Raw genomic sequence first — 25,764 nt, forward strand, 5'->3', positions numbered from 1 at the left:
GTTCTCAGACACTTAGGGTAGTTGTGATCTGTCTGGGTGGAACATGTTGAAGTGTGAGATTTGAGTTCACACTTTATTTGGATAGTCCCTCTGTAGATGCTCTAGAGATTATCATACTATCAACAAACTATCTGCTGATAAGCAACTGCTTGCTACGGTTAGGTTTAGAATAAGGGTAAGGGTTAAGTTTAGGGTTATGATAAGGGTTAAGGTTAGAGCTAAGCTTAGGGTTAGTAGATAGTTAGTTGAAATGTAACTGCTATTCTGTAGAGCATCTACAGATGGACAATCCAAATGTTGTGTTACCGAGATTGAAGCAGGCTAGTGGTGGTCTCCTGTGCCCAGGGTTATGGGTTAGAACGAGGGAGGGAAGGAGGGAGTGAGAGAGGGGAGGATGAAAATCTAAATAAAGAGTTTCTCACAGTATGTTCATGAGCGTTTGGGGGCTGGACAGACTGCACTGTGCTGTGTGCCGTCCTACAGCCCATAAAATCATAAACATGCCCCTGCCATCCCTACCTCTCGCTTTCTCCTCTCCCTGCTCTGTGTCCAGCTCTGCCTCCAGTGCTCATAAAACCAGAGCTGACAGGTGCTGGAGACCCAAAGCAGGACAGAGGGACAGAGGGAGAGAGGGACAGAGGGAGAGAGGGGGAGGGGGAGGGAGAGGGAGAGAGAGAGAGCTTTTACAGTGTTTTAATTGTAGACGCTACAGTGGAGGGTGCATTTAGACAGGGCAACACAGTGCTACAGATCTAGAATCAGCTTCACTCCCCAAGTCCTAACCTTAACCATTACTGGAGGAAATGCAAAACTGACCTAAGACTAGCATTTACAGTACAGGGCAACTTAGCCCTATTCCTCGAAGCCAACATGCCTCAATACCTGAACCACATTTCCTCAACCCAGAGAGGGGGAGAGGTAGGGGGGAGAAAGGGCGAGTCAGCCAGACCAGTGGGGGAGGGAACGCCAGTGTCAATGATAGCTTTGTTATTTTAGAGGAGGACTTGTTATTCCCACCCTCTCCTCCTTCCCCCCTTCCCCAGCCTTGTGGGTCCAGCCAGTTACACAGATGGGAGCGGGGGGGATTGCTAGGATGTTTTCCGGGGTCGTATTGACGATCCCACATACTGCACTGCCGGACCACCCTGGTGGAATTATTATTTGGTCTAGTAAACGTGCATGAAGAGATTCTCTCCTTTCCAATGTTCATATTTTATTCACTGATAGTTCGCCTGCTTTCACAGCTGTCACACCACTCGTTTAGCTACAGTAGGCCTAGCATCATTAGCTACAGTAGGCCTAGCATCATTAGCTACAGTAGGCCTAGCGTCATTAGCTACAGTAGGCCTAGCGTCATTAGCTACAGTAGGCCTAGCATCATTAGCTACAGTAGGCCTAGCGTCATTAGCTACAGTAGGCCTAGCGTCATTAGCTACAGTAGACCTAGCGTCATTAGCTACAGTAGGCCCAGCGTCATTAGCTACAGTAGGCCCAGCGTCATTAGCTACAGTAGGCCCAGCGTCATTAGCTACAGTAGACCCAGCGTCATTAGCTACAGTAGGCCTAGCGTCATTAGCTACAGTAGGCCTAGCGTCATTAGCTACAGTAGGCTGAGCATCATTAGCTACAGTAGACCTAATTACTAGCATCATTTTTGGAATACAGAATGCATTGCTGGTATTTGTATTTGTGTAATGACCGACGCTGGAGATGAGAAGCAGGTACGGGGAGTCAACATTTATTCAGGAACAGACAGGTAACAAAACAGCAACAGCGTCGGCACACGGGTAATCAACGACAATTAATGCTGAAGCAGGGAACAGAGTGGGGAACCAGACAGATATGGGGGAGGTAATGACAGAGGTGATTGAGTCCAGGTGAGTCCAATAATCACTAATGTGCGTGACGGGGGAAGGCAGGTGTGCGTAATGATGGTGGCAGGAGTGCGTAATGCTGAGGAGCCTGGCGCCTTCGGAGGGGGTGCGGGGGCAGGCGTGATAATTTGTATTTATTATGGATCCCCATTACTCTTCCTGGGGTCCAGCAAAATTAAGGCAGTTTATACAATTTTAAAAACATTACCATACATCCACAGATTTCACAACACACTGTGTACCCTAAGGCCCCTGTTCCACCACTACCACATATCTACATTACTAAATCCATGTGTATGTGTGTGTATAGTGCGTATGTTATCGTCTGTGTGTGTGTGTGTATGCATGTCTGTGCCTATGTTTCTGTTTCACAGTCCCTGCTGTTCCATAAGGTGTTTTTTTTAATCAATTTTTTAAATCTAATTTTACTGCTTGCATCAGTTACTAGATGTGGAATAGAGTTCCATGTAGTCATGGCTCTATGTAGTACTGTGTGCCTTCCATAGTCTGTTCTGGACTTCTTGTGGCATGTCTTGTGGGGTATGCATGGGTGTCCGAGCTGTGTGCCAGTAGTTTAGACAGACAGCTCGGTGCATTCAGCATGTCAATACCTCTCATAAATACAAGTAGTGATGAAGTCAATCTCTCCTCCACTTTGAGCCAGGAGAGATTGACATGCATATTATTCATTTTAGCTCTCTCTACTAGCTCTCTCCATTAGCTCTCTTTATTAGCTCTCATAGTTTTAATACTGCATCATCATTACAATCATATTCACTGTTATCATTCCTCGTCAATCAAAATGATCTGCATGGTAAAGAACTTCCGTCATAGCTATTATGTATGTTGTAGGGTGTGGGGCTAACCAAGGAAGGGTACATTGATCCCATGTTTGGTGGAAGTCCAAGATGGCTGAGCCTCACGGTTTCATGCTGATCATCCTCTGTGGCAGACAGTAGGCAGAGGGCTTCCTCTAGGTACTCCCCCTCCTCCTCTCATTCCTTTCCTTCCTCCTCTTCCTCTCATTCCTTTCCTTCCTCTCCTTCCTCCTCTTCCTCTCCTTCCTCCTCTTACTTTCCTTCCTCTCCTTCCTTTCCTTCCTCTCCTTCCTCCTCTTCCTTCCCTTCCTCTCCTTCCTCCCACTCTCTGTCATTCTGTTCCTTAATCTGAAAAGGCCTAGGATGGGGATGTTGAGGTGTTCTGAGCAATTCATTGTGTCAGTGTATACTGCCGTACTGTAAGCAACATATTTAAGAAAGATATTAGGGTGATTGGCACAGATTTGTTTGCATGTGAATATACTGGACCTGTACGTACAGGGTGGTAATATACTGGACCTGTATGTATAGCATGGTAATATACTGGACCTGTATGTACAGGTTGGTAATATACTAGACCTGTATGTACAGCATTGTAATATACTGGACCTGTATGTATAGCATGGTAATATACTGGACCTGTATGTATAGCGTGGTAATATACTGGACCTGTATGTATAGCATGGTAATATACTGGACCTGTATGTATAGCATGGTAATATACTGGACCTGTATGTACAGCGTGGTAATATACTGGACCTGTATGTACAGTGTGGTAATATAATGGACCTGTATGTACAGCATGTGTGTAACTTAGACCATAAAGCAACTTTGCAGCACATTTCAACAAACACAAAGTTGTCATAAAGGGCAGATATTTAAAACACACTATAGAGTTGACAGATGGGTCTCAGATTATAAGAAGTGTTGCTACATTATGAGAAGGGTTGCTACATTATGAGAAGTGTTGCTACATTATGAGAAGTGTTGCTACATTATGAGAAGTGTTGCTACATTATGAGAAGTGTTGCTACATTATGAGAAGGGTTGCTACATTATGAGAAGGGTTGCTACATTATAAGAAGGGTTGCTACATTATTAAGTCACGCAGAACTCCCCCACGCACCTCCAATCCATCTGTCAATCAAAAGTCATGACTAGGAATCTTTCCACACACACACACACACACACACAGACACACAGACACACAGACAGACAGACAACCCTGAAATGAAACCACTTGAACCACATTGTAATTTGACTCATGTGATTATAACCCTGCTACAAGTCTGGTCTCCATATGGTCATTCAATACAAATCCATTCAGGCTCTTATGTCTTTCAACTCGGCTCATGTGTTGTGTTTTGTGAACGAGTCAGGCTTTTCTCTCTCTCTCTGGTTTCCCCCTTTTCTTGTATTTCCTAGTGTGTGAAGTGCATCCCAGCTCTGTCTGGTTGCTGACTGGCAGTGGTCTACATAACAGAGGCTTTGCTGTGCTTGAGTGAAGCAGGGCAGGACTAAGGCTCAGAGGCCTGTATTGAGCCTGTACAGATGACTCAAGACTCACATTCAATCGTTTATGAAGTGGGCTGTCATTTATATAATGTATCATAGACTCCATATGTTTTATTTGTATCTGATTGAGACTTTCTATGGTATTCCATACTGATGAAAAGATCCTACCACGTTGAAGTGAGATCGAGTCAATGAAATTGCAAAAATATAAGGTTAATAATGGAATATGGCTGTTAGCGAAACTGAGTCAATGAGTGAATGACTTGTAATTAGACAACTACAAAAGTTAATAACAACTGAACATGGGCTTTTTAACAATCAAATGTATTTATAAAGCCCTTTTTACATCAGCTGATGTCACAAAGTGCTGTACAGAAACCCAGCCTAAAACCCCAAACAGCAAGCAATGCAGGTGTAGAAGCACGGTGGCTATGAAAAACATTCATCTCATTCAACTCTGCTTTGTGGAGGTCTGTTCTCTTCCCTGGTTTATCACTCAAAAAGGGGATGGAAAGGTGTTGTTTTACAGCCCTTTTATACAGCCGGAGCAAAAACAACTCCCCATTACGAGGCCAACGTGAATAAAACTAATAACACCCTATAACCAGGAACGTTACCACATATAACCTTTAATAGTTACAGGTAACACACACACCTTCCTGGCTGTGTGGCTGTGTGGCTGTGTGTGTGTGTGTGTGGCTGTGTGTGTGTGTGTGTGTGTGTGTGTGTGAATAGGGATAATGAATGGGGTTAGAGGGTAATCCATGATGTTGTATTTTCTCGGCATACAGGGTGAACTCAGTCTCTCATTATGAATACAGGTTATTTATTGGGTCGTTTCAGCCAACTATGAGAAACATGTGGAGATGAAAAATGTTTTATAAATAATGTTATTAACCTTTGTCTCAATGCATGCCAGAGCCTTGTATGGGCCGCTGCCCTGCACACACACACACACACACACACACACACACACACACACACACTGACCGTTTTGTTTTATAAATTGTACGATAGCCAGGACCACCAAAACAGAGATTGTTTTTTATCATTTAAAAGTGCAATTACAATCTAATGCTGTGTTACAGGCCACTTCTTTTCCCTGTTAGGCTTTATTTGATTAATTTGGCTGCAGCTTTCATCCTGGGTTTACAAGGCTAAGAGCCCTGAAGCAGCCATGTAGAGCATGTTAAACACTGGCTTCACCCACTGTAAGATACGTCAACAGATAGAATGCAGACACATGGATATGTGTGGTGACTGGGAAGGACAGAGTGAACATTGTGGTACATACATTCCTCCTCTTCATCCCCATCACATCTATCCCCATGGTACATACATTCCCCCTCTTCATCACCATCACATCTATCCTCATGGTACATACATTCTCCTCTTCATCACCATCATGTCTATCCCCATGGTACATACTGTGCATTCCCCCTCTTCATCACCATCACATCTATCCCCATGGTACATACTGTACATTCCCCCCCTTCATCACCATCACCTCTATCCCCATGGTACATACTGTACATTCCCCCTCTTCATCACCATCACATCTATCCCTATGGTACATACTGTACATTCCCCCTCTTCATCACCATCACATCTATCCCTATGGTACATACTGTACATTCCCCCCCTTCATCACCATCACATCTATCCCCATGGTACATACTGTACATTCCCCCTCTTCATCACCATCACCTCTATCCCCATGGTACATACTGTACATTCTCCCTCTTCATCACCATCACATCTATCCCCATGGTACATACTGTACATTCTCCCTCTTCATCACCATCACATCTATCCCCATGGTACATACTGTACATTCCCCCTCTTCATCACCATCACCTCTATCCCCATGGTACATACTGTACATTCCCCCTCTTCATCACCATCACCTCTATCCCCATGGTACATACTGTACATTCTCCCTTGTCATCACCATCACCTCTATCCCCATGTTACATACTGTACATTCCCCCTCTTCATCACCATCACATCTATCCCCATGGTACATACTGTACATTCCCCCTCTTCATCACCATCACATCTATCCCCATGGTACATACTGTACATTCTCCCTTGTCATCACCATCACCTCTATCCCCATGGTACATACTGTACATTCCCCCTCTTCATCACCATCACATCTATCCCCATGGTACATACTGTACATTCCCCCTCTTCATCACCATCACATCTATCCCCATGGTACATACTGTACATTCCCCCTCTTCATCACCATCACATCTATCCCCATGGTACATACTGTACATTCCCCCTCTTCATCACCATCACATCTATCCCCATGGTACATACTGTACATTCTCCCTTGTCATCACCATCTCCATGTTTAGACAGGTGGTCTTCCTTATTCATCGCATTCAAGTAGATCTATGAACCCTTGGGAGGTGGGTGGAAGAAGGGATGAGAGAGAGAGAGAGAGAGAGAGAGAGAGAGAGAAAGACTGAACTCCAATTCTTCAACATCATGGCCAACATCCCCCCCCCCCCCCTCTCTCTCTCATCCTTTTTACTTTTCATTTCATTCCATGAAGTTCACATCTGGATGGCAGATGTCTATCTCAGGCAGAACATATTAGTTCTCTCTCCCTCCTTCTTTCCTCCCTCTGTCGCTCTCTCTCTCTCTGTTCATTCTCTTTTCACTCCCTCTCATTCTGTGAGTGCAGGCAGGCATGGGGATAATCCTTCTCTCTTCCACCTGGCCTGGACCACCCACTCTCTCACAGCACTATAGAACTGAGCCAGCAGCCCACCAGCAGAGAGGCAGAGCAGAGGAGAGGAGAGCTGAGGCTGGGGGAATACCAGAACAGCACCACCATGTGGTGAACTTGGAGAACTGCACCGGGAATTACCAGGAGGACTTGAACTGTAGCGGTGCCAGCTTTGTCTGTAGGCTACCGCAGGCCTATGTCTCCACCTAGAGGTTGTATTCGGGAACTGTACAGAGACTGAACACGAGTTGAGTAGTGTAGGTTAACCATCACATGGGAACAAGTTATTTTTGAAAATTGTGTGAGTGTGTGAAAGTGGAAAAGTGATGTGGCGGTATTTCCTATTTTGCAGAGGTTTTGACAAACATGGCTCACCGCCCGTCGGTCACGCTGAATGAACCCGGAACGCCGGAACCCATTTCGAGTGGAATTTGGACGGTGCCCGTGCTGTTGATGGGGAATATGAGTGGAGAGAGGAAGAAGATACTCTGTTGTGGTACACAGTGTCATCGTGACCCTGGGGGATTACACACGCTTGCACACACACTAACACACGTGCACGCAGATAAGCAGACGGAAAACTTGCTCGCAAGAATACAGACACACACACACACACATTCACACACTGACAAGCACGGACGCATGTATGCACACACACACACACACACACACACACACACACACACACACACACACACACACACACACACACACACACACACACACACACACACACACAACCCCTAACCCACTCAGCCATTGTAGTTTCTTCTTTTGGAAGTATCTGTGGTGGCTTTGCCAAAAGGGGAAGTGGGATGAGCACGTAATAGAATGAGGATGAGGACTTGCCGGGGGTCAAGGGTCATATAGGGAAGTTGATTGTAGCAGAGGCCGTGGCTGTGAGGATAGGTCCCATGTACCACTTACCAATTGGTGGGTTGAAAATGCATTACACAGTATTTAATGCTTTAACTGTGGGGACAGATTTGAAATATCCAGAAATGGAAGTTACCACTTTTTGCTTTGTGGCTGTGAACTTGAACTTTGTGTTAACCGTGGTATCTGCTGTTAAAGGAAACGATTATCTTGTATCATTCCAACAGCCATTCTCCAACTATAACTGAGTTGCTATAGTACTTCACCCTCTCTAACTCTCCCCCCTCTCTCGCTGCCCTTCCCAGCCAGTCAGAAACATGGGCTTCTCAGTGCAGTGAGATTCCGCTGCATGGGTGGTGTGTGTGAGTGATGGGCGTTGGTGGTCCACTGCTTTCACACCTGTGGCTGTGGCAGATATATCCTGTATGGAAAGGACCGAAGGCCTCACCAACGCCCTTACGACCCCCCCCTACACACACACACACACACACACACACACACACACACACACACACACACACACACACACACACACACACACACACACACACCATCTCTCCTCCTCTGCTGCCAGGAAGTGTGCACAGGAAACAGCTGTCCCCTGCGTCCGTTCGACCCCCTTCCGGCCAGGTGCATCCTGGGAAAGAAGTGATGTGTGACCGTCGACATCGACTGACGTTCAGCTCTTCTATGGCGTCGTTACAACCCAGCCAAATCACTATTATGACTGAGTGGAGACATAATTGTGTAGATTGACATATTTCCCTGTACTGCAATTCTATTGATAATACTAACCAACATTTAGTAAGTGCAATGTTCGTTTAGATTCTCCCTGACGATTACAGGGACCAGATATGAAATACATTGATAAATACTACAGTCTACCTGTATGAGTAATTGTTCTGGGCTCCATCTCCTATAAAAGTCCCATCTAATCAAAATCATAGCATTTGGCACATTCACCCCGCTCTCAAATTGCCTTAGTCTTTCTATATATTGGCCTAAATTCCGGTGCTAAATGGACTCTCACCTAATGGGAGTTCACCCCATCATAACTAATGCATTTTGTTCTGTTTGAAGAAGAATAGCCAGACTCCAAGACAACCAGGAAAAATAACACCCAAATACATCTGGGGTTATGAGCTTAGACGTGTCTGTCGTCTGTCCCACTGGCCGTCACACACACACACACGCACACGCACACACACACACACACACACACACGCTGCACTGTATTGTTTGTCACTTTCTCCATCTATAGCACTGCGAGTATTGCCTCAAACAATTAGGCCGTACTGATTCCTATCACCAGACACACAATAGTGTTTACATGAGGCTGAGGAAACATGGCCATGGAGCCCATCTGTTTGTGCGCTTGAATGCTTATGTATGTGTCTTGGTGTGAGTGATTGCATGAGTGTGTGTGTGCTTGAGTGCTCATGTGTGTGTTTGCGTGTGTATGTTATGACGCATGTAGTCATTTGTTAGTTTGTTACATGATGTGGACTTAATGGAGTTAAGATGTACAGACATATAGATTAATATGAGTACACTGTCATTGGTATATGGTGGTCCTGTACACTGATTACTTTGGTGATCCTGTACACTGATTACTTTGGTGGTCCTGTACACTGATTACTTTGGTGGTCATGTACACTGATTACTTTGGTGGTCCTGTACACTGATTACTTTGGTGATCCTGTACACTGATTACTTTGGTGGTCCTGTACACTGATTACTTTGGTGGTCCTGTACACTGATTACTTTGGTGGTCCTGTACACTGATTACTTTGGTGGTCCTGTACACTGATTACTTTGGTGGTCCTGTACACTGATTACTTTGGTGGTCCTGTACACTGATTACTTTGGTGGTCCTGCACAGTGATTACTTTGGTGGTCCTGTACACTGATTACTTTGGTGATCCTGTACACTGATTACTTTGGTGGTCCTGTACACTGATTACTTTGGTGGTCCTGTACACTGATTACTTTGGTGGTCCTGTACACTGATTACTTTGGTGGTCCTGTACACTGATTACTTTGGTGGTCCTGTACACTGATTACTTTGGTGATCCTGCACACTGATTACTTTGGTGGTCCTGTACACTGATTACTTTGGTGGTCCTGCACAGTGATTACTTTGGTGGTCCTGCACAGTGATTACTTTGGTGATCCTTCACAGTGATTACTTTGGTGATCCTGCACAGTGATTACTTTGGTGATCCTGCACAGTGATTACTTTGGTGATCCTGCACAGTGATTACTTTGGTGGTCCTGTAAGCTGATATCTTTGGTGGTCCTGTACGCTGATAACTTTGGTGGTCCTGTACACTGATTACTTTGGTGGTCCTGTACACTGATATCTTTGGTGGTCCTGTACATTGATTACTTTGGTGGTCCTGTACAGTGATTACTTTGGTGGTCCTGTACACTGATTACTTTGGTGATCCTGTACACTGATTACTTTGGTGATCCTGCACAGTGATTACTTTGGTGGTCCTGTACACTGATTACTTTGGTGGTCCTGTACACTGATTACTTTGGTGATCCTGCACAGTGATTACTTTGGTGGTCCTGTACACTGATTACTTTGGTGGTCCTGTACACTGATTACTTTGGTGGTCCTGTACACTGATTACTTTGGTGGTCCTGCACACTGATTACTTTGGTGGTCCTGCACAGTGATTACTTTGGTGATCCTGCACAGTGATTACTTTGGTGATCCTTCACAGTGATTACTTTGGTGATCCTGCACAGTGATTACTTTGGTGATCCTGCACAGTGATTACTTTGGTGATCCTGCACAGTGATTACTTTGGTGGTCCTGTAAGCTGATATCTTTGGTGGTCCTGTACGCTGATAACTTTGGTGGTCCTGTACACTGATTACTTTGGTGGTCCTGTACACTGATATCTTTGGTGGTCCTGTACATTGATTACTTTGGTGGTCCTGTACAGTGATTACTTTGGTGGTCCTGTACACTGATTACTTTGGTGATCCTGTACACTGATTACTTTGGTGGTCCTGCACAGTGATTACTTTGGTGGTCCTGTACACTGATTACTTTGGTGGTCCTGTACACTGATTACTTTGGTGATCCTGTACACTGATTACTTTGGTGATCCTGCACAGTGATTACTTTGGTGGTCCTGTACACTGATTACTTTGGTGATCCTGCACAGTGATTACTTTGGTGGTCCTGTACATTGATTACTTTGGTGGTCCTGTACACTGATTACTTTGGTGGTCCTGTACACTGATTACTTTGGTGGTCCTGTACACTGATTACTTTGGTGGTCCTGTACACTGATTACTTTTTCCATTTCACCTTGCTCTTCACTCATCATTAGGACATGTTGTACAAACCAGCTGTGATCAATATTGTTACAGTGACACACACAGTGGTGGAAAAAGTATCCAATTGTCATACTTTAGTAAAAGTAAAGACACCTTAATAGAAAATGAAAGTTACCCAGTAAAATACTATTTGTATTAAAAGTAAATGTAATTGCTCAAATATACTTACGTATCAAAAGTAAAAGTATAAATCATTTTAAAATCCTTATATTAAGAAAACCAGACAGCACAATGTTCTTGTTTGTTTAATTTATGGATAGCCAGGACCACAGTCCAACACTCAGACATCATTTACAAACCAAGCATTTGTGTTTAGTGAGTCTGCCAGATCAGATGCAGTAGGAATGTCCAGGGATTACTTTTTTTTTTACTTAAGTACTTTACACCACTGCATACGCACAAACAAACAAACACATGCACACACTGATGCACACACACACACACACACCAATTACCTGCAAATCCTCCCTATTGACCGAAGCTGTAATTACACTATAAAGGCTCCTGACAATGTCTCAGGACATTTGTATTAAGAAGAACGTTGAGAGAACATGAGAGAACGTTGTCGCTCTGACATTAAAACAATCTAACATTAAAACCACGCCGAAACAACTCTGATTTCTTCCTCAGGACATTTATATTGAGCTGATTGTTTAGTGTTTTGCATGAGAGAACGTTGTCGGTCTAACATTAAAACAATCCTCTCTGCTTTCTTCCTCAGTCAGGGTTGAAGGGAAGTGGTCTGTTAAGGTTTTGTTGCTATTATTATTCCTGATCTACAGTTTGGGTTTCACACAGTACCGCAGGAGCCCAAATGAAAATGTCAACAATTTGTCAAGTTTCTTCTCTCTTTTTGTCACGGATGAGAGAGCACAAAGGAGTTGATTGTCTGTGAACTTTGAGGTCAGTTAGGCATGCAGTCTTTGAAGGGGGAGGCCCAATCTGACTGGGGATGTTTTGTGTTCAACTGGACTGGGCTGCCATGCAATCTTTTGATGTCAGCTTTTAGAACAGATAAAGACTCTGCTCTGAACGGTCTACCTTCAGCTCGCGCTATCTTACATGTATATTGTTCTATATGTGTAATGTACATTTTATTTAATACTTTTTCTAAGTATATTACTACCAATTTAATGCAGAAGCACAAGGTTAAGTTATTGCCTGGGGACTCACGGGTCATGGAACAGAATATATATCTGGTAGCAGGCAAAAGGCCTGACTCAGGGGAATTGTCTTCAGACCGCATGTTGCTTTTTATACGCTACACGCAAATCCACCCAGATTGATACAGCCTTGCTACAATATTACTTGTAGTTATAATTATTTGAGTGCTTTCAACTGAAACTGCAGGTGCTTAACTGATAGGAGCTATACTCATAGTAGCTATTCTCATAGGAGCTATTCTCATAGGAGCTATTCTCATAGGAGCTATTCTCATAGGAGCTAAACTCATAGGAGCTATTCTCATAGGAGCTATTCTCATAGGAGCTATTCTCATAGGAGCTAAACTCATAGGAGCTAAACTCATAGTAGCTAAACTCATAGGAGCTAAACTCATAGGAGATAAACTCATAGACATAAGAACACGAGTACGACATGGTCAGCATCACCTTGTCAGCTTGTGCGCCTTCGTTCAACAGAATCACCACAAAGGAGTCATAAGGGCATTTTGTTCATTTTGTTATTCCTTGACCAATTTTTGACTTCATCTCTTGGTGATTTTGGATGTTTGATATTACATATATTTTTTAACATTACTGGAGTTCCCAATTTATTTAAGGAGGACGGAAAGCAAAGTAGACGTGCCATGTGTTACCTTACCTATGGTACTGTAGGGTCCTGTGGGTAAACAACTGTACTGACAGAGCACGCTGGTTTTCATGCTGCGTAGGTGAGTAGGTTTACACTGGTCAATTTAAATATTACTGTACAGGGCAAATGCTATTGAGTTCAAAGATAAACTCATAGTAGCTAAACTCATAGGAGCTAAACTCATAGTAGCTAAACTCATAGGAGCTAAACTCATAGGAGCTAAACTCATGATGATTGGTTTAATACGTAAACTTACAGCCTATGCCATCACAGGTCCCGAATGGTCATCATTCTCTGGGGCCTTTGCAATGTTTGTCTTTCAGACTGTCTGGGTAGGAAATGACAGGGACAATAAAAAAAGAGGAATTGACCTTGAAAGAGAGAGAGAGGAAGCAGGGTCTTGAGGAAAGTTACTGAGATGACGGTATTGGCCACCATGCAGTGCAGTACCACAGGTGTGATGATGTAATCACAGAAACAACCAGGAATGTCTCCATTTCTATCTTTTTCTCTCTATCCTTTTCTTTCTCTCTATCTGTCTACCTTTTCCCACCTCTGTTGATCCTATGGTAAACACTTGTCCGAGCTATGGTGCTGCAAGTGCTGCAGACAGGGAAGTTGTTTAAATAGGAAATGGATATATTAGGTTTTCCCAATAAGATCTATTGTCTGTCTGTGTCTGCTTGTCTTCCTTTGTGGTGTTATTCTATTGTGATACAAACCCATTCCCTCCATTATGGTTACCATCCAAGTCCCTTCATATTCTAGGATTGGCTGTCCTGGTGGAACGACGCGTGTCTGTGTGTGTGTGTGAACACATGAGTGTATATCTATACAGAGTGAGATTGTATGCGCATGCGTACGTGTGCATGCGCATGTATGCGCAAGCGTGTGTTGGTATTGGGGTTGGGGGGAGGGGGAGAGGAGAGGAGGGGGAGACATTTCCTTATCTGCGGGCCACAGGCGGCTTTGAGAGCGTTATCAGTAGCCACCACATTGTACTAGCACATCCTCTTGTCCAGGGAGAGCGGAAAAGCTCTCCTTGCAACGAAGTTCTCGCTCTCTCTCTCTCTTTCTCTCTCTCGCTCTCTCTCTCTCTCTCTCTCTCTCTCTGTCTCTCTCTGTCTCTCTCTCTCTCTATCTCTCTCTCTCTCTCTCTCTCTCTCTCTCTCTTGCTCTCTTTTGCTCTCTGTCTCTCTGTCTCTCTGTCTCTCTGTCTCTCTCTCTCTCTCTCTCTCAATCTCTCTCTCTCTCTTTCTCTGTCTCTCTTCTGTCTCTGTCTCGCTCTCTTTCTTTCCTCTCTCTCTCTCTCTCTCTCTCTCTCTCTCTCTCTCTCGCCATCCAACTAGAGTGCTGTCTCTTCCTGGCATGGAGGGAGAGGAGGGAAGAAAGTAAAGAAAGAGAGATTGGGAACTAGAGAATGACATAAGAACACGAGTACGACATGGTCAGCATCACCTTGTCAGCTTGTGCGCCTTCGTTCAACAGAATCACCACAAAGGAGTCATAAGGGCATTTTGTTCATTTTGTTATTCCTTGACCAATTTTTGACTTCATCTCTTGGTGATTTTGGATGTTTGATATTACATATATTTTTTAACATTACTGGAGTTCCCAATTTATTTAAGGAGGACGGAAAGCAAAGTAGACGTGCCATGTGTTACCTTACCTATGGTACTGTAGGGTCCTGTGGGTAAACAACTGTACTGACAGAGCACGCTGGTTTTCATGCTGCGTAGGTGAGTAGGTTTACACTGGTCAATTTAAATATTACTGTACAGGGCAAATGCTATTGAGTTCAAAGCCATTTCTCAATTTATCGTAAGTTATTATTGTTAATTTATTGCATGAAGTTATAGTTCATTTTTCTTCGTGCTAAATTGTTTTATGGAGGAAAACCTGTTATGTGTTATTGCCTGTTCTTTGATCAAATACATAATATAGAAAACATTGCAGACAATAAAATACATGTTTGTGTATTTACCACTGCTATAATAAACATAACATCATATACATCAAAAAATATATATCTTTGCAGCCATACAGATATAAGACCACCAAATTATATTCATATTTCATGACTTGAAATTAACAACAAATGAGTGCATTGAGTTTACACAAAAATACAATTTGATTTTTGTCTCATGTCAAAGGAAACAAGGAATAAAAAAAAAAATCTGAAACGTTATGAACATTAATTACAATTTAATCAAGTTCAAATTGAATTGTAGGCACAAATGCAGCTGAACATCGAAGGTAACATATTCTTCATGACACAAATAAATAGTGGAGCAATTAAGCAACATTATAATTTGATTGCAAATAATAAAATATTACAAAAAAATATATTATAAAAAGAAAGACTTCAACACATCTTTGGGAGTGTATTTGTTCCATTGTAATTTTTTTGATTAAACTTTTCTATGAATCAAATGTTTGTATTGAAAGCTCACCTTGCCTGTTCTCTCTCTCTCAAAAATGTGTGGATTTATATGTCATTTCTTATCAATGATCTACACAAAATACTCTGGAATGTCAGTGGAAGAAAAATTCTATTTTTTTTAAAGATTAATGAAAATGAAACACTAATATATCTTGATTAGATAATTATTCACCGCCCTGAGTCAATACATGTTAGAATCACCTTTGGCAGCGATTACAGCTGTGAGTCTTTCTGGGTAAGTCTCTAAGAGCTTTGCACACCTGGATTGTGCAATATTCGCCCATTATTATTAAAAAAATTCTTCAAGCTCTGTCAAGGTGTTGGGGATCAAGGCTAGACAGCAATTTTCATGCAGATTTAAGTCAAAACTGTAGCTTCACCACTCAGGAATATTCACCGTCTTCCTGGTAAGCAACTCCAGTGTATATTTAGCCTTGTGTTTTAGGTTACTGTCCTGCTGAAAGATGGATTTGTCTCTTATTGTCTGTTGGAAAGCAGACTGAACCAGGTTTTCCTCTAGGATTTTGCCTCTCCTTAGCTCTATTCTGTTTCTTTTTATCCTGAAAAACTCCCCCAGTCTTTGCTGATGTCAAGCATACCGTTTGGCCTGATGCGGCCACCACCATGCTTGAAAATACAGAGGCAGGTACTCAGGGATGTGTTGGATTTGCCCCAAACATAAGGCTTTGCATTAGGAGAAGAGACAGTTGCCAAATCCAGCCATGAATAATGAATCACCCAAGTCTTGCAGAAGCAGAACGTATAAGACAGCTGTGAACTTCCTTGAAATTAGGAAAACACACACGCAGTATGATACCAAACAATGGACACCCATGACAACCATGTTGAGCCTGTCATCAGCTCATGAGAGGGCCAGGGATACTAGATTTTGCTTTGATGTAGATTATTTATGGAAAAATGTATCATTATAATCTCCTAATTAATTCTAAATCTAGCTTTATTTTTTATTCACTGAATTACCAAAGTGAATTATTGTAATGTTTGTTTATGTGTCAATTAATCCATTAAGGGATGGGTTGGCAACTGGTGATTTGACACGAAAATAAAATGTCATTCATTCATTCATTCATTCCAGTAATTGACCCACTAACTCATGTAAAACAAATGTGTCTTATCTCTTTTGTTCTACAGGTTCTTTGAAAACCGTCCAATTTTTATGCACCTGGGACAATGTGGATTGTATGGATAGTTTGATTCATATCCGAAAAGACAGACAGACAGACTGTTGGACTAATCAACAGTGTCGGTCGATGGTGACTCATTCAAAGACAACGTACTTGGCTATTCCTCAGGATGTCCTATGGGAAAAAGACATCTAGACTACTAAACTTAAAGCCAGACCAACCAGTCTGCTGTGAAGCTCCAAGAAGACCCAGAGACGCCTCAGTCACACCACTAGTAAACACTGGCACATGATAATTGATGTGAGCATCGTCTGCCCAGCCACTGTAGATTGGACACAGCCTCTTCAGTGGGGCCATGAATGCAAGATCACACTCACATGCTCTCTCCTTTTTTCCTTCTCTCACACACACACAAACTCGCTCTCACACACGCAACAGCCCTCAGAATGAGAGGTGACAATAAGACTGGACTGAGCCAAACCCGAGGGCATCAGCCTTAGCAACAACACCATCCCCTGACTCCTGACCCCTGAAAACCCATGACCCAGACAGCCCATCACAGACATCCCTGGACTGATTAATAACAGCAGTAGACAACCCGTCGTTCAGGAGGACCAGGGGACTAACAGCATAATAAGGGGATATTATCTGGAGTAGCAGCAGAGGCCCAGGGCTGAGAGAGGTCTGTGGAGGTCTATAGGCGTCTAGCAGCAGCAGCTAGTGGCCTAGACACCATGCTGGGTGAGAGAGACAGAACAGCGGAAGGGGTGAGGGGTGCAGTGGTGGGGTGCCTTCCCACAGGTACCATGATGGAGAAACTGGACCCCCCCTCTGCCTCCCCCCCCTCAGACCCCCTATCGGAGTCTGAACGACTGAGCCCTCAGCAGGCCCCCTCACCGGCTTCACTTGATGCTAGCAGCCCACCGCCAGTTAATGAACCAGGGAGTCCGGGAGACAGGTTTGTCCCACCTTGCCCCCCTGCCTCCCCTCCTCCACCTCCAGAGCCCCCTACCAAGTTGCTTGACCACCCTGCCGCCACCAACATCGCACCTGAACCACCGGTCGCCATGGAAACAAACAACACCAAGGGAGGAGGTTTAATTCGCTCCTCTCCGAAAGCCCCCTCCTCCTCTCGTCCTCCCCTCCTCCCAGCCCCAGTGTCTACATACACTACCCCTGCCGTCCTCCCCCCATCCTCCTCCTCCTCTTCTTCCTTCTTTTCCTCTATTGCCCCCCTCCCTCCCCACATCCCTGTTATTAGTCTGGGACACAGTAAACCCCCCCACCCCCTCTCCCTCCCCAGTAACACCCCTCTAACCACCCTGCACCCCATCCCCAACCACCCCCACTACCATGACCCTTACCACCACACCCACCACCACGGGGGGCATCCGCCTCACCCAGCTCACCTCCCTGTCAGGGACCAGACCAGGGGCCCCACCGATCCCCTCCCAGGGCCCCCTGCTGCCCCACCAGTACCTGCCATCACACCACTTCTTCAACAGGTGATAGGGAAATGTTTCATATTCACATTATATTCCATTATCCAGTGGAGGCTGCTAAGGGGGAGGACAGCTCATAATAATGGCTGGAATGGAGTCAATGGAATGACATCACAGACATCAAACATGTGGTTTCCATGTGGTTGATGTCATTCCATTGACTCCATTCCAGCCATTATTATGAGCTGTCCTCCCCTCAGCAGCCTCCACTGGCATTATCATATTTCATGTTATGACTGGCTTTCTGATACTGTATGGAAAACTGTTTCACTATAACTGACAGTTTCACTACTACAAATGACAGTTTATAACAGATTTCTCTTTCTGCTTTTCCTAACCCATAATCCTAACCAATTATTAAACTAGAACTACTACTTCCCCATAGAGCCCCATTTCCTAGAATCACTATGATGAAATATCCTTCTTCTTCTTCATTTTCAGCAGGAACATTGTTCTATTTTAGCAGCATGTCTCGGCCAGTGTCAGTTGGTTACAAACCCTAATGAGACATAGCCTGCCGACAGCATGCACACGCCATCAGCATCCCAAACATAATCACCATACAGATAGCTTTGCTCGCTTTCTCTCCCTCAGTCAATTTGAAATGTTTTTGCCATTTCAAATCCATTTAACAATTTGAAAACCATTTAAAATATGATTACTCCCCTGAAAAACATCGTTTGTACTTTTACAGTTGTATTCTTGTATTGCTTGGATACTTTTATTTGTTATCTTTTATTTCCAATGCACCCTCTCTCACGTTCCTCCCTCTTTGGACGTCACTTTAATAATGTTTAATAATGTTTACATACTGTTTTACCCACTTTCATATTAAGTATATACTAGTCTAGTCAAGACCATTATATTTAACTATTGCTATACATATACAAGTCTATCCTACGTATTCTTCAGATATACTACATATTCTATCCGCATACTGTCCATAATGTCTATACATTCCACCACATATATACACAGCTGAAGTCGGAAGTTTACATACATTTAAAATTCCTGACATTTAATCCTAGTAAAAATTTGTCTTAGGTCAGTTAGGATCACCACTTTATTTTAAGAATGTGAAATGTCCGAATAATAGTAGAGAGAATGATTTATTTCAGCTTTTATTTCTTTCATCACATTCCCAGTGGATCAGAAGTTTACATACACTCAATTAGTATTTGGTAGCATTGCCTTTAAATTGTTTAACTTGGGTCAAACGTTTTGGGTAGCCTTCCACAAGCTTCCCACAATAAGTTGGGTGAATTTTGACCCATTCCTCCTGACAGAGCTGGTGTTACTGAGTCAGGTTTGTAGGCCTCCTTGCTCGCAGGCGCGTTTTCAGTTCTGCCCACAAATTTTCTATGAAATTGAGGTCAGGGCTTTGTGATGGCCACTCTAATACCTTGACCTTGTTGTCCTTAAGCCATTTTGCCACAACTCTGGAAGTATGCTTTGGGTCATTGTCCCTTTGGAAGACCCATTTGCGACCAAGCTTTAACTTCCTGACTGATGTCTTGAGATGTTGCTTCAATATATCCACATAATTTCCCTTCTTCATGATGACATCTATTTTGTGAAGTGCAGCAGTCCCTCCTGCAGCAAAACACCCCCACAACATGATGCTGCCACCCCCGTGCTTCACGGTTGGGATGGTGTTCTTCATCTTGCAAGCATCCCCTTTTTTCCTCCAAACATAAAGATGGTCATTATGGCCAAACAGTTCCATTTTTGTTTCATCAGACCAAAGGACATTTCTCCAAAAAGTATGATCTTTGTCCCCATGTGCAGTTACAAACTGTAGTCTGGCTTTTTTTTGGCGGGTTTGGAGCAGTGGCTTCTTCCTTGCTGAGCGGCCTTTCAGGTTATGTCGATATAGGCCTCGTTTTACTGTGGATATAGATACTTTTGTACCTGTTTCCTCCAGCATCTTCACAAGGTCCTTTGCTGTTGTTCTGGGATTGATTTGCACATTTCGCACAAAAGTATGTTCATCTCTAGGAGACAGAACGTGTCTCCTTCCTGAGCGGTATGATGGCTGCATGCTCCCATGGTGTTTATACTTGCGTAATATTGTTTGTATAGATGAACGTGGTACCTTCAGGCATTTGGAAATTGCTCCCAAGGATGAACCAGACTTGTGGAGGTCTACAATTCTTTTTCTGAGGTCTTGGCTGATTTATTTTGATTTTCCCATGATGTCAAGCAAAGAGGCACTGAGTTTGAGGGTAGGCCTTGAAATGCATCCACAGGTACACCTCCAATTGACTCAAATGATGTCAGTGAGCCTATCAGAAGCTTCTAAAGCCATTACATCATTTTCTGGAATTTTCCAAGCTGTTTAAAGGCACAGTCAACTAAGTGTATGTAAACTTCTGACCCACTGGAATTGTGTCATGCACAAAGTAGATGTCCTAACCGACTTGCCAAACTATAGTTTGTTAACAAGACATTTGTGGAGTGGTTGAAAAACAAGTTTTAATTACTCCAACCTAAGTGTATGTAAACTTCCGACTTCAACTGTATATATACATTTGTACTCCGGACTCCAACATTGCTTGTCCTAATGTTTCTATATGTGCATTGTTGTGTATGTTAGATATTACTGCACTGTTGGAGCTAGGAACACAAGCATTTCACTACACCTGCAATAACATCTGCTAAATATTTGTAAGCGACCGTTAAAATGAGATTTGATTTGATTCTCTCCTTCTCTCTCTCAGTTCTCATCTTGGTCCCTCTGGTAACTATGGAATCTTTTCCAGTAGAAGCATCAAGAGACGGCCCTCCTCACACTATGAGTTGGATCTCAGTGATGGTAAATAGAAGATAAACTGGTGTGACTGTCCATGGACTACTGACCAATACCAGCATATGATAAATCGATGAGATACAGTTTATGTAGTGTATGTATGTACATATACACCACAGGAAGCTGCTGAAGGGAAGACAGCTCATGATAATGGTTGGAACGGAGTGAATGGAATGGCATCCTGGAAACTATGTATGTGATGGATTTGACACCAGTCCTCTGATTCCGCTCCAGTCATTACCACGAGCCCGTCCTCCCCAATTAAGGTGCTACCAACCTCCTGTGATATACACTGAGTATACCAAATATTAGGAACATCTTCCTGATATTCAGTTGCGTGTATGTACATGTGCATACTGGTACGTATGTGTATTTAATGCACTGTGCCTGTGTATCCTCATCCAGCAGGCCCTCCTCAGAAGCTGGCGAGGCGTGTGTTCACCAACAGCCGGGAGCGCTGGCGCCAGCAGAACGTCAACGGGGCCTTCTCAGACCTCCGCAGGCTCATCCCCACCCACCCTCCGGACAAGAAGCTCTCCAAGAATGAGATCCTCCGCCTGGCCATGAAGTACATCGACTTCCTTGTCACCCTGCTCAACGACCAGTCCCAAGACAAAGCCAGGGACTTGCCTGAAGAGGAGACCCAGGATGAGAGGGCCCAAGCGGGGCTGAACAACAAGGATATGCACCCACTTTTCCAGGATGACACTCCCTCTTCAACTATGGTCCACCACGACAGAGGAGACTCCACAGACTCATCAATCATCGCCTTGGCAACCTCCCCAACCTCCAGTTGCTATAGCAACACAGACAGCGAGGAGAACCTGGGGGGCGGGGCTAAGAGCTCAATGGTGGTGCCACGGGGCATTCCGGGAAAGGTCAAAGGTCAGATTCGGACTGCGGTGACACTTGCCAGCGACCAGCGGTGACATGACATGTGACGACACAAAGATGACAAAATTGAATACCTGGTAGTAAATAATATCCGACAAACTGACGGAAAGGACAAAAATGTACAGTATACTTACTAGTCTACCAGCAATCTTTGAGACTTTTGGAATCGATGTAGTTCTTTCAATGACATGGTGTATCTACAAGGTCAGCTCTGAGTTGTTGTAGCAGTTTGTGGTAGTGTTTGACTGTCCCTCTGTCTGGATTTTGTGTCCTGCAGTGTGGGACTGAGGCTTTCTGGGTAACATAAGCTGTTTCATCAGAACTGAGGCTTCTATAGGGCTACCTGGGAAATGTAGGCTTGACTGTTTGTACATCCAGTCAGCACAGTGTCACTTACCCTAAAACCTCTGAAGGAGCCATGTTGACCTCATGGCTTTGCTTCCTGGAGTTTGAGACATCAAAAAACATCAATGACGGTAACCTTCAGCCAGTAGTTTATGTGGCAGTTTTTGAAGTTTCCTATTTTCTTTCTTTAGTCAGATGAAGAAGATGGTCCCACCCTCCCTCCCTTAGAGGATAAAATTGTGACATAGTTGTCCCAAATCGCACCCTATTTCCTGTTTAGTGCACTACTGGTCAAAAGTAGTGCACTGTGTAGGGAATAGGGTGCCATTTGGGACATTGACCGTGCTAGCTGACTGAAATAAAGAGTGTTTTAGTTCTCTCTTCCTTATTCAACATCCTCTTATTGCACTCCAGAATACATGCAGCCCTGTTATCAGCACAATTTCTCAACCCATACAATTGTTTTGCTGCTGTGTCCAGTTTGAGAAACAGACAGTGTATTCGCTGGCAAAGGTATTGTTGTGTGAAGGGGTGAAGATGTGTTTTTGTTTTCAGGAAATTAACCTGGCTTCTTTTATGCCTGTAAGTTGGTTTGTGATTCTATAAAAAGAGTGTATGAACCCTAGTTTCATGTCCACATCCCCGCTCAATCCTAACCTCAACTTCCTGTACACATCCCAGCTCAACCCTAACCTCAACTTTCTGTACACATCCCAGTTCAACCCTAACCATAACTTCATGTCCACATCCCCGCTCAACCCTAACCTCAACTTCCTGTACACATCCCAGCTCAACCCTAACCTCAACTTTCTGTACACATCCCAGTTCAACCCTAACCCTAACTTCATGTCCACATCCCAGCTCAACCCTAACCCTAACTTCCTGTACACATCCCAGCTCAACCCTAACCTCAACTTTCTGTACACATCCCAGTTCAACCCTAACCATAACTTCATGTACACATCCCCGCTCAACCCTAACCTCAACTTCCTGTACACATCCCCGCTCAAACCTAACCTCAACTTCCTGTACACATCCCCGCTCAACCCTAACCTCAACTTCCTGTACACATCCCCGCTCAACACTAACCTCAACTTCCTGTACACATCCCCGCTCAACCCTAACCTCAACTTCCTGTACACATCCCCGCTCAACCCTAACCTCAACTTCCTGTACACATCCCAGCTCAACCCTAACCCTAACTTCATGTACACATCCCAACTCAACTCTAACCCTAACTTCCTGTCCACATCTCAGTTCAACCCTAACCCTAACTTCCTGTACACATCCCAGCTCAACCCTAACCCTAACTTCCTGTACACATCCCAGCTCAACCCTAACCCTAACTTCCTGTACACATCCCAGCTCAAACCTAACCCAAACCTCATGTCCACATCCCAGCTCAACCCTAACTTCCTGTACACATCCCAGTTCAACCCTAACCCTAACTTCCTGTCCACATCCCAGCTCAACTCTAACCTTAACTTCATGTCCACATCCCAGCTCAACCCTAACCCTAACTTCCTGTACACATCCCAGCTCAACCCTAACCTCAACTTTCTGTACACATCCCAGTTCAACCCTAACCCTAACTTCATGTCCACATCCCAGCTCAACCCTAACCCTAACTTCCTGTACACATCCCAGCTCAACCCTAACCTTAACTTTCTGTACACATCCCAGGTCAACCCTAACCATAACTTCATGTACACATCCCCGCTCAACCCTAACCTCAACTTCCTGTACACATCCCCGCTCAACCCTAACCTCAACTTCCTGTACACATCCCCGCTCAACCCTAACCTCAACTTCCTGTACACATCCCCGCTCAACCCTAACCTCAACTTCCTGTACACATCCCCGCTCAACCCTAACCTCAACTTCCTGTACACATCCCCGCTCAACCCTAACCTCAACTTCCTGTACACATCCCCGCTCAACCCTAACCTCAACTTCCTGTACACATCCCCGCTCAACCCTAACCTCAACTTCCTGTACACATCCCCGCTCAACCCTAACCTCAACTTCCTGTACACATCCCAGCTCAACCCTAACCCTAACTTCCTGTCCACATCCCAGCTCAACCCTAACCTTAACTTTCTGTACACATCCCAGGTCAACCCTAACCATAACTTCATGTACACATCCCCGCTCAACCCTAACCTCAACTTCCTGTACACATCCCCGCTCAACCCTAACCTCAACTTCCTGTACACATCCCCGCTCAACCCTAACCTCAACTTCCTGTACACATCCCCGCTCAACCCTAACCTCAACTTCCTGTACACATCCCCGCTCAACCCTAACCTCAACTTCCTGTACACATCCCCGCTCAACCCTAACCTCAACTTCCTGTACACATCCCAGCTCAACCCTAACCCTAACTTCATGTACACATCCCAACTCAACTCTAACCCTAACTTCCTGTCCACATCTCAGTTCAACCCTAACCCTAACTTCCTGTACACATCCCAGCTCAACCCTAACCCTAACTTCCTGTACACATCCCAGCTCAACCCTAACCCTAACTTCCTGTACACATCCCAGCTCAAACCTAACCCAAACCTCATGTCCACATCCCAGCTCAACCCTAACTTCCTGTACACATCCCAGTTCAACCCTAACCCTAACTTCCTGTCCACATCCCAGCTCAACCCTAACCTTAACTTCATGTACACATCCCCGCTCAACCCTAACCTCAACTTCCTGTACACATCCCCGCTCAACCCTAACCTCAACTTCCTGTACACATCCCCGCTCAACCCTAACCTCAACTTCCTGTACACATCCCAGCTCAACACTAACCTCAACTTCCTGTACACATCCCCGCTCAACCCTAACCTCAACTTCCTGTCCACATCTCAGTTCAACCCTAACCCTAACTTCCTGTACACATCCCAGCTCAACCCTAACCCTAACTTCCTGTACACATCCCAGCTCAACCCTAACCCTAACTTCCTGTACACATCCCAGCTCAAACCTAACCCAAACCTCATGTCCACATCCCAGCTCAACCCTAACTTCCTGTACACATCCCAGTTCAACCCTAACCCTAACTTCCTGTCCACATCCCAGCTCAACCCTAACCTTAACTTAATGTCCACATCCCAGCTCAACCCTAACCCTAACTTCCTGTACACATCCCAGCTCAACCCTAACCCTAACTTCCTGTACACATCCCAGCTCAACCCTAACCTCAACTTTCTGTACACATCCCAGTTCAACCCTAACCATAACTTCATGTACACATCCCCGCTCAACCCTAACCTCAACTTCCTGTACACATCCCCGCTCAACCCTAACCTCAACTTCCTGTACACATCCCCGCTCAACCCTAACCTCAACTTCCTGTACACATCCCCGCTCAACCCTAACCTCAACTTCCTGTACACATCCCCGCTCAACCCTAACCTCAACTTCCTGTACACATCCCAGCTCAACCCTAACCCTAACTTCATGTACACATCCCAACTCAACTCTAACCCTAACTTCCTGTCCACATCTCAGTTCAACCCTAACCCTAACTTCCTGTACACATCCCAGCTCAACCCTAACCCTAACTTCCTGTACACATCCCAGCTCAACCCTAACCCTAACTTCCTGTACACATCCCAGCTCAAACCTAACCCAA

At 44.4% G+C, this 25,764-nt stretch overlaps 1 protein-coding gene across 5 annotated transcripts; it reads left to right on the top strand.

Moving 5' to 3' along the window:
* The first annotated feature begins 12,734 nt into the window (after window positions 1-12,734).
* LOC106590038 (protein lyl-1) lies at window positions 12,735-22,758 on the top strand. 5 transcript variants are annotated; one of them, XM_045691067.1, is made up of 4 exons: window positions 12,735-13,074; window positions 16,591-17,541; window positions 20,806-20,900; window positions 21,300-22,758. In XM_045691067.1, the coding sequence occupies exons 2-4, from the start codon at window positions 17,318-17,320 to the stop codon at window positions 21,821-21,823; spliced, it is 843 nt and encodes a 280-aa protein (XP_045547023.1). In that variant the 5' UTR covers window positions 12,735-13,074; window positions 16,591-17,317; the 3' UTR covers window positions 21,824-22,758. The 5 variants fall into 5 exon arrangements, with proteins under 5 accessions (XP_045547023.1, XP_045547024.1, XP_014036030.2 ...); XM_045691068.1 differs by lacking the exon at window positions 12,735-13,074 and adding an exon at window positions 14,289-14,734 and having other exon boundaries at window positions 21,303-22,758; XM_014180555.2 differs by lacking the exon at window positions 12,735-13,074 and adding an exon at window positions 14,292-14,734 and having other exon boundaries at window positions 16,591-18,088; window positions 21,303-22,758.
* Window positions 22,759-25,764: the final 3,006 nt, after the last annotated feature.

The sequence above is a fragment of the Salmo salar genome, chromosome ssa12, assembly GCF_905237065.1.
Source record: "Salmo salar chromosome ssa12, Ssal_v3.1, whole genome shotgun sequence".
NCBI lineage: Eukaryota > Metazoa > Chordata > Actinopteri > Salmoniformes > Salmonidae > Salmo > Salmo salar.

Bases quoted from the DNA above. Each gene is read 5' to 3' on its own strand.
- LOC106590038 (XM_045691067.1), top strand. From the start codon at position 17,318: ATGCTGGGTGAGAGAGACAGAACAGCGGAAGGGGTGAGGGGTGCAGTG. The intron at 17,542-20,805 runs GTTTGTCCCACC...TCTCTCTCTCAG, and splicing joins CCAGGGAGTCCGGGAGACAG to TTCTCATCTTGGTCCCTCTG. The intron at 20,901-21,299 runs GTAAATAGAAGA...ATCCTCATCCAG, and splicing joins TGAGTTGGATCTCAGTGATG to CAGGCCCTCCTCAGAAGCTG.